General features: G+C 39.1%; 1 protein-coding gene across 1 annotated transcript in view; it reads right to left on the bottom strand.

The window, feature by feature from the left end:
- KCNK10 (potassium two pore domain channel subfamily K member 10) overlaps positions 1–17,857 on the bottom strand; it is a 63,491-nt gene that overhangs the window by 136 nt on the left and 45,498 nt on the right. The window contains exons 6-8 of the mRNA XM_010168822.1: positions 5,183–5,369; positions 1,819–1,961; positions 1–974 (exon numbers count right to left, since the gene is read on the bottom strand). The exon at positions 1–974 is cut by the window's left edge and continues 136 nt beyond it. Of these exons, the coding sequence (XP_010167124.1) occupies positions 351–974; positions 1,819–1,961; positions 5,183–5,369 (954 nt within the window). The 3' untranslated portion in view covers positions 1–350. The remainder of the gene's footprint in view (positions 975–1,818; positions 1,962–5,182; positions 5,370–17,857) is intronic.

The following is a 17,857-nucleotide window of genomic DNA, read 5'->3' as shown; positions in this document are numbered from 1 at the left end:
CATCCCTTTCAAAGGCTCTTCTTACATAGCTGCCCTTTGTCTAATATTAGGCCATGGTAGGATCACTCAGGTGATAATGCCATGGTCCAATCTCTTCCTTTGTGTCTTGCCCTGGTAATCCTATACAGGCTGAAATTTCCATGTGCGTAGCTTTCTGTTGCCATTCTGCAGTGCTGTGTTCCTGATTTGTTTTGGCAGAGCAAGCTTGAGTCTTTATGGCACAGTGAAATATTCTTCGATGCTATGTAATTCAGACTGAATAAGGAGTCTGTATAAGGCACGTGTCTCAATATATATATATGTATATAAAAACACTAACATTGTTAATTCAAGTCAAGCGTCTTTTACATTTAATTTCTGTCTTCAAGTAATGCTTTGTTTTCATGTTCCCTTTCTTTGGTTTCATTGGGGATCACTCCATTCTCCAGGACTGAGTGCTGCTGGATGCAGTTGGTCAGGACTGCAGTGCTAGAAGAGTTCTCAGAATTACACATCTTCTCTGTCTCCTCTTCCTTTTTCTCTTCATCCAAGGAGTAGTTTCGGAAGGTCTCGTAAATTTTACGCACATCCTCAGGGATGGTCTTTTTGAGGTCTTTGTTTTTCCTTTTGGTCATCTTAGCAGACGATCCAAACTTGTTAATGATGTTGTCCTCAGATGCTCCCTGCCCGTGCTTGTTGAGCTGATCTGACTCTTTAAGGCGCAGGTTGTTAGGCCTGTTGTTGATGCTTTCCTGAGATGAGGCCTTGAAGCGTCCTGTTTCCAAGGCAGCAAAGACAGAGCGCTTCTCTGGAGAGAGCATGTCTAAGGAGTGGGCTCGCTGGTCCAGGCCCAGGCGCCTGCGCTCCATGCTCCTGATGGTGGCTGCCCGCTGAAGTTTGTCATGGATCTCCACGCTGAGCCGCCGCCGTGTCTCCCTGAACTCAGCTGTCACGTTCGCTTTCCACTCTGCTGCATGGGCTTTTATTTCTCCAACCTTTACAACATCAAGAAAGAGAAATCAAATTTAAAAAAAAGAAAAAGCAAAATGAAGCTAATGAAAAAAAAAAAAAGAAAAAAAATCTTTCCTATAGAACAGCAGCACAAGCACTTTGGCATAAAATTGGAGACTGGTCCCAGCTCCAGCGCATCTATCTGGACTCAAATTTCAGCAGCCAAGTGGTTTATACTGGGCAAGCTTTAAACACACCAAGTAGTGTCTAGCTAATGGTTTATGTGGCATATAACTTGTCTGCCTGTTTCACATCTTGCCACTCCACACATTTTATAGCTGTGTTACATGATGCGAGGTGTTTATGCTACTCCCTCCTTAGTTAAAATTTCTGACTTAAAATGTCAGCAGTAGATGGTCAGAAGTGGGCAAAATTAATCACATACAGTTACACAAATATGCTTCAGAACAGCACAACAACCAGTGTAGCGATATAGTAATGTATTTTCCTGTATTGCTCATTTTGGAAGAAATATTTATTCAATTTTTAAAGAGAGAACACTGAAATTTTTATCATAATTTTGTAGCTAGTTTCAGAGTGAAGGCTGGGCTGTCTTATTCCATAATTGCAATCCTACTGACATGTTCCATGTATTTGGTAGTACTGATAGAGTTGTAACAACCTAGGTTGCTTCAGTTGCTTTTTTTCCTCCCTTTCTGAAGGAGCTCATGATCAGAGCTAACTGGATACCAAAGGCAGCTAGTGGAGTAAGCCATGAGGAATATTGAGCATTGGTCATGCAGGGGAGCATCTTTCTTTAGACAAGCAGGAATCAGGTACTTAAAGCTCTCATAAAATAACAAACCACTGAGAAATTGCTAGTCATACCTCTTCTTTTGTTTTCTTGGACAGGACTCTCAACCAGTCTCCAATCATACTCAGGACAGCGGCAAAATAGGCAAGGCCAACGAGGATCCAGAACCACACTAAGGGTTTGTACCACTCCCGGTAATGGATGTCAGCATTTCCTCCTGAAATAAGCACATACTTATGTTTACGAATCATGACATGCCAAAATTATGACAAAATATCTGCAGTTCTGAGAAATTCCTGAAAGTATTTCTTGACTCTTGCCAACACCACTGTAGTTCTAATAACAGATGAGAGGCCTGTCAGATGGGAGGAACACAGTTTGTTCTTAATTTAAGACTCTTTGAAATTACCTATTATCCTGCTGCTATGTGACCTGCCAGAGCACCTAGTAAACACTTTTCTTTACGTTGCTCATACTCTGAAGTAAGTCTGAAACTCCTACTTCAATGGTACTTGCAACAGCATGAATATATTTCCAAGAAAAAAGTTTAATACAGCTAGTCTTCCTTATTCTGAACTGCCTGCAGCCTGGTTGTTGAGAAACTTTACAGTTCAACCCCCTCAGAACATAGTTTCCAGATTTTTTTTGTTTGTTTGTTTGTTTGTTTGTTTTTGTTTTAGCTGCAGGATTTAGAGACCTGTGTGCAGGAGAAAGAAAAGTAGATTTGCCTTCCCCTCCAAATCAAGATATCTGACAGGAAGCCAAATATGCATCAGCCCTGATAATAAAGATATACTGTCTGCTTGGGTATCAGTTATAGGGGTGCATTCTCTGGCCAGTGACTTGAGGAGATATGGATCAAATGAAGCAACAAATATCCTATGTCGTCTTCATGTAAGTCTCAGAATGAGCTGGTAAAACAAGTATGTGAGACATTTGGCAAATCTATTGAACTATGAAAAGCCTAAAATAAGTGCAGTAGCAGCCAAGCTGCTGCCTACCACATAATATAATAAACTTTCCCAAAAGAAAGCAACCAACTTCACTTTTGAGACTCCCTGTCCTATCACAGTGCTATGTGCACTGCGAGAATGAGACCAGTGAGAGGCAGGCACAGCCCCGAGATGAAGAGACTGAGTGGCAAAGAGTCTGCACAGCCCCGTGGACACAGTCACATCCCTCAGTGCAGGTGAATAAACACCACCTTGGTGGTATTTGTGTAAATCTCTGCCTGAAGAGCAAGACTACCAGGGCACTCAGGCAGAGGACTGCATTTTCCTGGACTCCAGGAGCTAGACACCAACCTGTACCTCTGAATGACTACAGAGATATTTCAGGATTTTACCGCATTAAAATCACCAGACAACACAGATCAGCATTTTCCCCCAAGCTTTTTTCAATTTGAGACATTCCTATGACTCTTAATTTTATCCAGACTCAGTATGAGTATATGTATGGTGTCTGAAGATCCCCGTGGAAAGTCAGACATTTAAGGATTGGCAGGGACCCAAACATTAGTTTCGGTGTTGGTCTCTCCCCATAGACCGCATGAATCACTCTCTTTTTTTCCAGTCTTTAAGAGGGTGAAACAATGGGAGGTGGGAGCTGCTGTTGCTATGGTACGATGAGGTTCGTCTGATCATACGTGTCCCTGAGGAAGCTTGCTATGAAACAGATTGTCTAGGTCTATCTTACAGAGTAATAAGACAGGCAACTGAGATAGTATGAGACCACTTTTTTCAGCCTATCAGATATTCTGGTTTTTCAGGCTCCATCCACAACTGTAAATACAAGAGTAGTACAAAAACTTTCCCAGTTTGCCAAGAGCTGGGACACATTCTAGGTGGAATAAATCAGCATAGCCCCTTGATGTTGTTTTACTCAATAAGATGTAGTATTTTTGATTTGGTGTTAAAGGGACAGAGATACCGGGAGATTAAAGCGACAGAAAATAAAAGTGACAGAAAATCTGTCTCAAAACCACCAGCAATAAAACCCAAATGTCCTGGTGATCACCTGCCTTAAACTCTTATCGTGAGATTGCCTCTGAAGTTTTCTCATTCAGGGTCCTCCATTTGATTTTTGAAAAGTCCTGGTTGTTAGTAGCTACCCAGCTGTGGATTATATTGTCCTAATCATTTTGGATATAGAATGATTTAATTTAATATTCAGAGCTTTTTTATTATTATATTATTAAAGAAAACAATACCAAAGTGTGGTATGCTTAAGAAAAATATCATTAATTATTTTAATTTCACACTATGATACCACAAAGATAGAATATTAGTGAGCTTCTCTTCACATTTAAGTGCTTAAAATGGACCAAGCTCATACAATCACTTCTGTATCCGAATGCTGATAAAACACTTCTTTTTCATATCTGTGGCCCTCTTTGTTCAGTGCCGTTTTTTTCTAAATAATTCATGTCTTCTATACCACTATGCATAAAAAAGGAGAATTAGATGGTTCTCTACAAAAAAGATTTGTCTGAAGCTCTTCAGCAAAGAAAACTTTATATATCCCAGCAGTTTCATTTACGTTTTTACCTCGTCTGTATTTCACTGATTTATAGCAAGTAACAAAACAGTAGTGTAATATGGCTGTTTGTAACACAGGCATCTTAATGCCTTTAATTAGGACCACTAACATCAATGAGGAGTAGAGGTCATGCACTAATGGGAGGAAAAAAAAATCCACTTATTTTAACCACCTTTTTGCTAGCAAAGCAGTTGTGTGAAAGAAAAAAAAATCTCTCATCTCCCCAGCCAACAATCTTGACTCCCTCTTTGTAAGCTGAAAAGGATGGATATTTATAGTTCCTGCTAGTACTGTATTAATCTTGGAGAGTATCCTTCTAGCAGTGAGATGTGTACTCCATTAGCCCTTCTCTTCCAACATGAGTTTTCCTTAACAGGGCAACTGCAATGTCAAAATTTCTGCCAAGGTTAGAGAACAAAATGCAGTTTCTGAAATGCTGCAGCTCCTGTGGTAACAGCCTGCTACTACATCCAACCAGAGATTTCTCCAGCCCTATAGCTCAGCCCTACAGCTCAGCCCTACTCTAAAAGCTTCATCCATTCATCATTTTGGCTATTTGCTTCTGCAGTCAGCCTCAGATTTAGCCCTAATGGACTAGTACAAATCTTGACTTCAATGGGAGAGTCATTTGACTTGTGCATAATTCATTGCATGATAAAGGATAATCAGGACTTCCCAGGCTCTCATTATCTACATTGCTAAAAGCTTGCAATCTGCAGATGGCAAGGCACCTGGATCTTACATCAACCTAGTGTCCTCTTGCACAGTAACCCCAACAGCAACACCTGGCATTATTTCACTGGAATATAATATATTGTGGAAAGCCTCCTCTTTGCACCAGCAAACTATTTCTAAGAGCCAAGGCCCTAGTGCATACCACCTAGGCTTGAATCTGCTCACCTGCTACAAAGTCACCAAAGCCAACAGTAGTCAGAGTGACAACCACAAAGTAGATGGATTCCAAGGCTGTCCATCCCTCGATATGTTTGAAGATAACTGCAGGAATGGTCACAAAGACAATGCAGCCGGCCAGGATGAAGAGGATAGTAGAGATCACTCGGATCTTTGTTTGACTCACTTGCTTTTTCTAGAAAAAGGAAAAAAAGGAAATAACAAAAGAAAAAAAATTAGTGGATTTCTGGGACTGTATAATTTGTGAATGGCAGATTGATCGTGCTGGTGTCATCTGGGATGTCTCTTTCTGCCTTTTGTGAGCTTATTAGGTGGAATATAGCTCTCCTTCCCTGTTAGTGAGAGCCCTGCCCAAGTAACAGTGAAACTTTATGTCTAGCCCCGGAAAATTATGGTTCCCATTTTCCATGCACTAGGCAGTTACTGACCTACCAGAAACAAAGCCTGGAAAAACAGTCCTGAGCTTCAGAAGGGCTTCAGTACACTCCAGTTCAAGTTAAATGTGTAAGAAAAAGTGCACATTCACATCTCCATACAAGAATATATACACCCACATTGCCAACCAGCACCAAGCATTCAATAAGCAAGACCAAGTATAAAATTAAAATAAACCCTATTTCCCTCTAAAAATCTGAGATTTTATGTAGAAATAATTCATGCTTTGGGTTTTCTAGACACAGGATTTCCAGCTTTCATTCACAAATATAAAGGTTAAATCTCTTTTTAAAAAAATAGACAGCTATATTATCAGTTTACTCCAGAAATAAAGGATTTATGTCAAATACCAAATAACCTGAGATAAAATTACTTACGTAGATCTGCACTGGAAAGCTCTTGAATATGTTTGTTACTGGGTGTTATAAACTGACTACAAATAAGAGCAGTGTAATTGCAATATTTTACACTCCTATGTCATATAAATTCCCAACTTATTTAATATAAACTTAGATTTTGTTCCCAGTAACATTGATGTTAGCCTGGATTAACACAACTGACTCCGGCAGATTTATTTTGGATTTTCTCTGCTGTAAAGAAACTCAAAATTCAATAGAATTTCACAAGAAACCTGGAAATTACTAGAAATCTTACTGTGGATTAATTACGGTGGCAGTGTAAGTTCTGTATTTATCCTGGAAAAGGAATGTGGAGGTCACTGTAAGACACATATTTCCAAATTAGTTTTCTAAATCAAGCATCTCCCTTAACCCAGAAGTGTGATCTCATTTCAGATTAGGACATTGCCTAGACAGGAAATAAGGTCTCAGAAGTTATCTTTATAATATACAGAAGGGATATTGCCTGAACTGGTTAATATCTAACCAGCTTGGGAGCAGTACTACTGCTTCCACTAAAGTATTAGCATTTCTTTTAGAGGTGCAATGTCAGACCCTCATTAGGCACTCATCTGATCTGGGAGGCTTTGCATTTAGAGCCCAGGTGGCAGCATAAATATGCCGTGTTTCGTAAATACTTTTAGTTCTGAAACTGTTTGCAATGATCCCGTTAATTTTTTTTTCTTTTTGTGTGTGCACATTGTTTTCCATGTCTGGCTGAACAGAAATAGTTAAATAGGATTAGTAATATAATGCCATAAATAAGACTAAACAAATACAAGACCTTGAAAAAACTGCCAGTGAAGTACCAAGGAGAATAACAACACAAGAATATAAAACCTGACTCAACTTCATATTTCCTCTTTTTCTGGAGAGTCATTTTGAGCAATTTGCTAAAATTTGAAAGGATGGTCTAGCTTCTTTAAGAGGTGTGGACGCACATTCACAATGGTAAGATTTCAGACTTACCATATGCGTGGTGAAGGGAAAGCAATGGATCATTAGATTGGCACACTTACTTTTTGTTATGGAGGATGAGGATTTAACCAAGTTGTTGTTTATTTACTAGTTTGGCCTAAGTGACTTGTTCACTTGTACTAAATGCTTCAGTCTCCCGATACATAAAAATGAAATGGCAGACACTTTGCTATGGTGGAAGTTAGGAGGCACATGCAGTGCTGTATAGTACTGAGGATCCTTGGAAATAAAAGTACTTTGGAGCTGCCAAGCACCACTAGTAAAGCAAAGTTATGCATAGTAGTTATGCATAGTAATCCTTCCTCCAGTCCTCATATAGCAACATTAAAATGCATTTCAATATGTGTATTGTCTCATGGTAGAAACAGAAGTAGAAAGAATGGCCTGAAAATCAGCACCAAATGTTCAGGACATCCACTTGTTCATGAGTGATAAATTCAGCCGAGGGTGGTTGGTTTTATTTTAAGTAAAAGTGGTAACAACGTTAATGAGAGGATCCGCAGAAAGGCCTGACTCATGGTTATTGTGCACCTCAGTCACTCGCACAAAAGCAGAGCAGCTGAAGGGCTATTTTTTTCTTGCTCTTCCACTGGTACAAATGAAGTCAGAAAGCAATGGTGAATCAGGCACAGCATTTTTTAGAGCTACTGAAAAGAGCACAAAAGCAAGATTTAGAAGTAGAATTACTTAATGGATGATAACACATGGAATTCAGGATACAAGTGAAAAAGGATATCTTTTTACAGTTACATGTGCATTTAGAGGACATTCACAGGAGAGTATAACTGCTATGGATCAAAAAAACGCTAAGGCATAAATGTCATTATTCATGGCATATGTACATTGTAGTAATCACACATTACAAAAAGGCTGGTTTGCATGGGGTTTTTTATAGATGGAGTTGGCCTTTCTATTTTACAACAAAGAACATAATTTTGTGCTGCCCAGGTTCTCAGGAATAAGGAAGTACAGCCTTTACATTCAAGTTTTGGCACAGTCGTATCAAGGTGAGACTAGATTAGCCTAAGCCACTTCAGTATTACACAGTACCAAGCCATTATTAAAAGAAATAAATACATTATATATACACTATATACACTATATATATATATATATATATAAACACTAAATGTTGAGAAATCTGAAAGGGTTCATATAAACTTCTCCTTTAAATAGTATTTGCAATCTGGAGCCAAACAGTGGCAAATAGCTGAGCAACTCCAGCCATAGGCTAACATATCCTTTGAGCCCATATTGTGGTATAAACACAGAATTTTCTATAGGTGTCAAATAATGTCCGCTAATAAGAGAGACTTAAATTCAAATCCATTTAGAGCTAATCTGGAAAATATTAAAGGAGGAATCTAGAAGAATAGAACTGAGATTTTTCCGTGATATAACCACTTATGAGGGGTTATTTCCATTTACTAATGAAGGTGGTGATTACGCTCTTAAGGTGGCTAAATGCTAAACAGGCAACATCACTGACATCGTATTAATTCAAACAACCTATTGTCAACTTTCTCTAATGCCAACAGGGGTGACAACAGACATTCTCACAAAAACACCTTAACAGTGGAATTTAGTTCTTATGCATCTTTTCCATCAACAATTGTGACCTTGCTTTTTCCTTATTTTCTGTTACGTACATGGGGGGTCTGACCCATTTTGGTCTCATCCTATAATTTCAGGAATTAAAAGAAAATCCTTTTTTTATTGGGTTTTTTTTCTCTTTTCTCTCTCTCTGCTCCTACAAATCAAAGCTGATGAACTGGATTAATTTACAGCTCCTGCCCTTTTCAGGTGAATTAACTCAGGCATAATTTTTCTGACCTGACTGCTGACAACAAAAGAACCAAACAAGTTTCTTAAGTTCCCAACCTGAGACCACAGGAATGATATACATTCTTTCAGAAAATGAGTAGGAGACATTAAGTATGGGATCAAAAGATGCTACAGCCATTTATCAGACTAGACTAAATGCTAAATATATGGAACATATATATTTCCATGAACAGCATATTTCAAATATGTTTATTCCAAGATTTTGTAGTGTCACCTCCCATTTCACAGAAACTCCGCCAATATACAGTACTACTCAACCAAAAATAGCACTAGAACATTTGCTGCTTCACAGTGAGCTCAGATGGTTCCTTCATCTTCCAAACACTTTCTTTTCTGAATTCCTGACAAATATCCCCAAGACGCCAAGCAAGTTGTTCACCTTTTTGACTAAATGACCAATGTAATCTTTTTAGTGCTAGTATGATGTGCCTGCATGGAACATGCTGTCCTCATGTCTCCACAAGGCTTTGCATTTTGGAGCATTCCTCCAAAGAAAACACATTTCTTTTTGTACCCTTCACCTACTCTTAACTTTATGTCCTCTTCCATGCTGTCAACTATTCTTAGAACAGATTGTCTCTGCTCGTGCACTAGTTAAATAGCTTCTCTTCTGAATCACTTTCTCCAGATCAAAATATTTTAACAAGAGGAAAGCCAGTCTTTGTACTCAAAGCATAAAACAGAATATCACATGTATGAGTTCTATTTTTTTCTCTGCCACAAATGTTAGGTATGTCCTTAGTCAAAACATTTTTGCTAGGCTAGTGTAGACAGTGCAGATGACAGTCATGGGTTCACACTGCTTGCCCTTCAGCTCAGTCAAATGCAAGCCAGCTCTGGTTCAAAGCCTGGCACATACCCCAGTAAGGTGCAATGCCCATCTCAACAGGCTGTATGGAAAGACTGGCACAGTACTGGGCTCACAGAGCTCCTTTGTGATCAGTGGTATGGTCGCATCAACCTCACTGCTGCCTACACCTGTCACTGTGGATTTTTTTGCAACTTGTCCTAGCTCCTTCACATTCAAAATGAGACTGAAACTAAATGTATTTTAAATATCACTGGCTTAGAGATAATATTTAAGAACAATATAACAATCTTCTGTTCTTCTGTGTTCTCTGAACACAGCAGGTTCCAGCTGGCTCCAATGGATCTACCACAGGACACTGCTGAGCCCCGCAGACAAGATGGTAGCACCTCTGGGAAAGTGTATTTAAGAAAGGGCAGAAATGCTGGACAGGCAGAGGAGGAGAGAATAGAGGAGGGAATAACAAGGTCAGGGGAGTGGGAGATGCTCCATGGCAGAGTAGATACTTCCCTGGATGTACTGCAGCCCATGGAGGACCAGTGAAAGACCAGAGGAAAAGGGTCGAGAAAGAAGGAGTGGCAGAGAGAAACCACTGTGTCTTGATCCCAAGCCAAACCCTGTGCCACTTGCTGCTGCACTGGAGGGACTGAGTGTGACCTGTGATGATAACAAGGGCAGAGGAGAGGTGTCTGGAGTGAAGTGAGCCTGGAAGTGAAGCTAAGCCTGGAAAAGTGGAAGGAAAGTAATTTTGAATGCTTGTCCTTTTTTGTTTCCAAACACCCAACTCGGTAGTTAAGTATTTATGCTAATTGGCAATAAATTAAGTTAAATAAGTCAAGTTTGTTTCGCTTGTGACAGTACTTGGTAAGTGATTTCACTGTCTTTATTTTGACCCATGAGTTTTCTCACGCTTTTTCTTCCTATTTTCTCCCCATTCCACTGCAGGAAGGGGAGTGAGCAAGTGACTGTGTGTGTGCTTTCCAGAGCCTACTGCCATCAATGAAGAAGGCAACACCCCTTGAAAGCATAGCAGCAGAATTATAAATAATATATTTTAAAATATCTATGACATTTCAGACACCTCCGTGGGTTAAGAACAGTAGTTTGATCCATTCCACTAGAGATGGGCTTCCCCCACTGTCTAACCAGCTCTGTTGGTGCCTCAGTGCTATTATAATTCTCATGTTTTATAAAGAACGCTGCGGTTGCTGCACAAGAAGATGCAAAATCCATCACCTATTTCTTAACTGCTGTACGTGCCATAAGGCAGAAGGATACAAAAATCTGTAAGAACTCACATTTGTTACTAAGCTTGGGAGAGACAGTCCTGAACACATACGGAGCATGGGTCAGAGTAAAGAAGGATGGTTTTTTACACTGCTGTTTTTCCCCATAAAACCACATTTCTGCAGGGTGTTTGTCTAGAACCAGATGGAACATGCAGCAAGCTTCTTACAGAGCAGCGGCTTTCTCTAATGTTATTTCTGTAAATTTCTAGGCATGGATCTTGCTGTAGTCATAATATGAGTACTGATACTGTGTTATGAAAATACAAAAACACTGGCTCAGAAATTTTCTAGGCTTGATATACCCTTTTCCAATCTTCTTCCTCTCTCTAGAAAGCACACATAGGTCTTTCTGATATGCATCAACTAATTTTTGCACTTTGCTTATTATGCTACTGAAGAAACAAAAATAACAATAATGAGCCGACATCTCTTCTGGCTGAGCTGTATTCATTCCAAGAAAAATTAAATGTTGAATAAGAAGGATCCATGTACATATATGCTTTTCTCAGACACTGGAGCAGACAAAGGACAACAGATGTTCATGGCACAGACTAAGCAGTTTCAAAGGATGTTTGCAGAGGCTGAATTTGGAATATATTGCTCCTTCCTTCTTTCTTTCAACTCCCTTCTGATTTACACCTCTATTCCCCTCTCCCAGGGAGTGCAAGAATGAGCTGATAATGGTTGTTCCACATCACTTCCCTGTACCTGAATGGATTTTACTTTGCCATTCCTGGTAACCCTGATTTTGATCAGTGTTGAGTCAACACTTTCATCTTATTCATCAGTGCAATTCAGGGGAAAAAATAAAATGCATTTATGATGGTGCAAAGAAAAGTGAGACATAGCAGCAAGGCTAGATTTATGAGTATGTGCTCGGCATGTAATTAAGAAATGAACTGAGACAGAGAAAGACTATTAGTGTAGCTAGATCAATGAGAGATCTAGTTATCTGTTGCATGACATAGCCACTTTCAAAGACTTAGCAAGAAAAAGAAAAATTAACTTTGTGTTAGAAATATCTCCTCTTAGCAGGGTGGAGAAATTAAATATTCCTTTTTTATTTTTTCCACTCTTGTTTGGCCTTTCATTTTTTTCCTGTTATTGTTTTGTTTTGTTTTCTTCCTCTACAGTAGCATAAAACATCCAGATTCCCTTGTACTACTGAGTTTTCAGAACATTGCCCAAGTGATCAGGAATGTAACAACATCAGCATTGGTAAGGCTAGACCGGATACTTCGTTGGTCTAGATACTGAAAGGTTAAACAGTGACCTTTTGAAACAGGGAGTAGATCTTCAGGCTAGATATCTTGTATCTGTTTCTAGACTCCAGTTTTCAGTTTGTGCTTAGTTTGGAATAACTAGCTAAGCAGCCCTCCCTGGGTCTTCTCAAGTACAATAGTGTACATCATTCTCTGCAAGAAATTCTTGCAGAAGCCTCCAAAACATATTTTGTATTTACCCTGAGATTTCTTACAGATATTAACACTATAAAGATTGCAATATTGCAGTCTTTCTTGAGAAAAACACTATTTGTGACTACCCAAGTAACAAAGGAGCATTGTCACAGGTACCTAGCCCACTGGGAGTGAATTTTACTCTAGGTGGTACACAGATCCCAGAAGAGTGGAAGGAAAGTAAAAGGAAGAAGACGGAGCAGCTCCCCGTGGGCAAAAATGTGGAGTGTAAAATGTCTCACTCCTAGAAGTGTCCCTCCATTCCACAACTCTCCCCCTACTCCTCCCAGCCTTCTCCAACATTTTGTAGGAGCTGCCACTGCTTACCTGCAAATGTAAAAGGAGGGCAAGGAGCACCTTCAAAAGGAAGGGTCAGACATAGGGTGAAGTATGCGTCAAATACTTTGTCCCATGGCTCAAAACAGTTCTTATTGCCACAGTGACATGTGCCAAGGGAAAATATGAACATGTAAATTACATTAGAATGGTTAATACAATAGCTTGACAGTTCTGAAAGGTTGAATACATAAAGCAACACAACACTAAATTTACCACCTCCTCCCAGCCTGTTAGTAACCTTGAAGCAGAATCTCTTGAGTGAAAAAGTAGCACAGTTGTCATGCCTGAGATGTACAGGTACCCTCATGAAGTGATTTCTATCTATTGCCTTTCAAGATCCATCACCCCCCTCACACTTAGTCTCTGATGGTTGCCCATAGGGGTTTTGGAGGATATTCTGAAGAACACTAACTAGAATGGCTCTATGTACTTGTTGGGGAAGAAGGGGGATCAACAATCACTGTATTATGAGTGCTTTTGTGTCGCAGTTGCATTTCTGTCTTGCTTTTCCTTTACTAACTATATTGCACACTTAAACAGTCTTGAGGTAGAATTCTTTTTAGGATATAAATCAGCTTTTCAGAGATGGCAACACCTGCATCAGAACCCTGGCACATAGGATTTGGTATTTCAGGACTGCACTGTCAGGAACACAGAGAAGTTTCCACAGCAATATATCCAAAACTTAAGGCAATAACAAAAGGAGGATTTTCACTATTAGTGCTTAGGAAAGAGTTTAACTTTCAGTCTGATAGTTGAAAAGTTCACATGTCCTTTAGCATTAATGAGCAGCTTCCACTGACATGTCTTAATTTTTAAGCTTCATACAGACTATCTAAGAAACCCTTGCTGCTCAGCAAACTTTACATCATGCTTTCAGTTCCTGTTTGTCTTGTGTTTCACAAGAGACTCACAGGGTTTATTTCCAGTGCACTTCACTGCAATTAAAAGTTACATGACTAATGCTAATTTTAGCAGGAGGCAGGCAGGTATAGTTTTGCCCTTTAGAATAGTGGTTCCTGAACATTTCAAACCATAAAGAAGGACCATTTAACTAACTTCCTTAATAAGAAAAATTGGGATTCAGGCTGTGCATGGCAATGTAACTCCTTGCCACTGCTTCTATTGAGATAATTCTGAATACTAACATGGACTCCAACCAAATGAGAGGTGGCAAATATTGGGCTTTGGTATAGAGAAAGAAATAGTGGTCATCTTTTTTCACCATAGAAAACAGAAAATAAACAGATAGAGGGAGCAATAGCTCAAAAGGACAGAGATCATATTCCAGACATATCCCTGATGTACATAAAAAATAGCCTGAGTACATTCAAACTAACAGTGGAAGAAAACCCCTTCCTGAAAACTTATTTTATCATTACTCCATTGTTTTTATGTTCTTCTGTAAGGATGATAAATCATCATCCATAGATTAATCCATAATCCATAGAAGGGTTTAGAAACCCTGCTACTCAGTGTGAATTGCCAAATACTCTCTTACTTTGCACTTAAATCAGTTTTTTAGCAACTAATTACTTACTACATCTGTCTTTGGTTTATTAATTAATTCTGTGTAAACACTCAAAGAGGTGCTAAAATATTAGGCACACTACAAAAAAAAGCTAAAGCAGATGAAGAGAAATCTTGAAGATAACAGAGGATCTTGGGCTCATGTACTACAGTAGCTGCAGTATCCACAATCAGAAAGTAATGTAATGAAAATTGCTTCCCAAGTGAAAAATGAACTATTACAATTTACTGTAATACAGATAGATACTTGAACAGTTATAAATAAAGCCTTTATATTAATCATGGATTCCTGACTAGTTTTTGTACAATATTCTGGTTTTAAGAGCTATAAAATATTACTAGCACTGCAGTTCAGTGACAAAAGTATGACTCCAGTAAGAAGAATTATTGAAGATTTGAATCTCTAACAATTTTAAGTAACAAAGAAAAAAATAATGAAAATAAATTAAAAGGCCTGCGACAAGCATGCAAAACAGTACAAGATTTGCTTTGAAGTGCCCTGTAGTCAACAGCTGCTACCTAATACTCACAGAAAGAGGTGTTACAGTAATACCAGTGATAATTACTTCAGAAGATAAAGTTCAATGCATATTGGGTTTCAGTTTTGGTGCACTGGCGCTGACTTGAGATTTCCAGATAACATTATACGCTATTTAATGATACCCTATACGATTAAGCTAGTTTTAAAGCTTGGTTTTAGAATAGTCTTTCCTCTTCTGTTTATACTATTACCTTTTTAGCAAGACTGATTTGATTCTAAAATTGGAGCAATTACTCTCTCTTCCTGGCGTTGGCACGTTCTCCCTTCTTAGAACTGCTCTCTTCTCTTTCTAGCACCCCCAGGATTGCACTTTCAACTACCACCATGCTCAATACCTCCTGGGGCTCTCTTTAGAGGTAGACTAACTTTAAGACCTTCATGATCCTCTCTTTGAAGTTGCCTCAGGCTGATGCTATATTTCTCACAAGCCCTTATAGGCCTAATAGACATTGTTGATAAAACCAAAATGTTTGAAAGATCTTTCAGACATGTCAAGATCTGAATTCAACTGTTCAGGTTAATATTAACCCTTAAATTTTATGCCAATTTGCAAGAGGTTATTGACTTGCAGGATTAAAGAAAGATGTGCTCCACAGCCAGCCCACATAAGCTTTAGACTCTAAACTTCTACTTAGCAACAAAGACCGGTGGGTAAGAACAAATCAGTGAAAGGTTTGCTGCACTGAAGTTACTTTCCCTGAAGCAGATTAGCTGTAAGCATCACAAACTGAATTAAATATCCAGTTAGAGGAAATAAAATGCCAAAAGCTGGGATCTATAGATTTTGTCATGATTTTTTTAGTATTAGCATACTATCTCAACAGTGTGCAGATAAAGATACTTTCCTGCAGGTCAAATATAATGCAGGGGGAAAGTGATCCAGAGAGTAAAACCAACCTATTTAAGACCATATCACAAGCCAGTGGCTGAACTTAAAACAGAATTCAGAGACAAATTTGGCTCTGGTGGTTGAAGAGTTACTGCATATAGTGAAGTCAAAGCTCACACCATCAGTTGTTTAGTTCACCCATAGGATTATCCTTTGACTGTATCTTCTATTGGCACTGCAGCATGAGGACTGCTAAAGCAGGTGATGATCAAAAGCAAAAACAAAACTTCCTGCTATCTTTCCATCACCATATTAAAAACATAAAAATGATGTGGCCCGCAGTATCTCAAGGAGACAGGCATTGTAAATTCACCACTCCTGTTTTTCATCCTCTAATTCAACTTTGTAAGTCTACAGTCACACTTCTGCCATTGCTAGACATACTACAGTGAAGTGTCCAGATGGCCCTGGGTCTGGACTGCTTTACGTCCAAGAAAAGCAATTAGAACAATTCTCGTTAAGGGCATTGAAGGAATCCAGGCAGGAAGAAGCAGAGAGAAAAATACATTTGCAGAGTACAGTCCTCTCCATAACAGATACGTTACTGATGAACTAGAGAACAATCCACCCAGAGTTTTCCAACCTGGAGCACTCATGTTGACAATGAAGTCATGGATTTCAGGAGTGCTCATGCATTTTGATTCCTCAGTGTGCCCTATTGTTTTCTGCATAGTGAAACTCCTTTTCAAGAGGATGGAGGGAGAAATGCACCCATCAGAAGTGGTTCATAACTCACTCCAGTGTGGTGGGAGATACACTGTTTGAATTTCCTTGTGCTTAAAAAATCATTGTGCTGAAGTCTTATTTTCCTGAGGAGAGAACATCAGCCTTAAATTGCTAGAGACAAATGATTCCAAAGAGTCTAGCATGTCAGCACTCACTGTTTTTAGAGACAGTTACTTTTGGTCTAAATAAAGTTTGATGAGGAAGACAGGCTGAAATAAACAGAGGCAGAGCATTTGCTGACTCTGGTGCACCCATGCTGAATACATTAGATGCTGTACATTGCTCATCCAAGCTCCTGTTTCTGCCACACTCTTTGTACAGAGCCTACACAGTTGCTGCAATTTCTGGATTCTTACAGTACCTGCATTCCTTAATTTTACTTTTTTCATCAGCTAAGTTACAAAAAGCATGTCTTCAGATTTAGAACACTCCTAAATTTCAGGATGCTGAGATTTGAAATGTACATTCAGATGCATATCTACTTGAAATAAACACCATATACGTACATGCCGAAACCAATCCCTTGTTGACCTACAGACACCCCTTTTTTTAACCTTACTCAGGGAACTCTGACTCTCAGATGGACTTTTAAGGTGTTACAGGCAAAAGAACAGATAGTGAGCTCAGATTGTTTACATCCATTTATTCTGAGTTTGTAGATCAGTGCTCTAAAACACTTCTTTTTACCTCTCACCACACAGATTATTTTTTTCCTGAACAAGTTATTCTGCTGCGTGGGGAGTAAAACAGAAGCAGCTTCAAAGAACCAAAGTCCAACTAGTGAAAGAGGTGCAGAATCACAGGAATCAAATGAAAAATGTTCCAAGTCAGCATACTCTATACTCTGCACAATGTTTCTCTCCAAGGCTACATCACCTTTGGACTTTCCATAACAAGGTAATCTTGTGTATGAGGAAAGTATTTGCATGATTTCTTTCTCAAAGTTTTCCTGCAGGTAATAGACCGAGTTCATATGAAACATTACTTTTGCTGGTGAAAGGTAATTCTAGGAATTATGAGGGAAAATTTCCTCTGCCACAGAATCATAACATCATTTAGGTTGCAAAAGGCCCTTAAGATCATCAAATCCAACAGTTAACCTAACACTGCCAAGTCGATCAATAAATCATGTCCCTAAGCGCCACATCTACACATCTTTTAAATACCTCCAGGGATGGTGATTCAACCACTTCCATGGACAGTCTGTTCCAATGCTTGACAACCCTTTCACTGAAGAAATTTTTCCTAATATCCAATCTAAACCTCCCCTGGTGCAACTTGAGGCTGTTTTCTCTTGTTCTATCACTTGTTAGTTGGGAGAAGAGACTGATACCCACCTTGCTACACCCTCCTTTCAGGTAGCTGTAGAGAGCAAGAAGGTCTCCCCTCAGCCTCCTTTTCTCTAGACTAAACAATCCCAGCTCCCAC

Source organism: Antrostomus carolinensis, unplaced genomic scaffold (assembly GCF_000700745.2).
Source record: "Antrostomus carolinensis isolate BGI_N321 unplaced genomic scaffold, ASM70074v2 scaffold4285, whole genome shotgun sequence".
NCBI lineage: Eukaryota > Metazoa > Chordata > Aves > Caprimulgiformes > Caprimulgidae > Antrostomus > Antrostomus carolinensis.
This window is presented reverse-complemented; position numbering and strand designations above follow the sequence as displayed.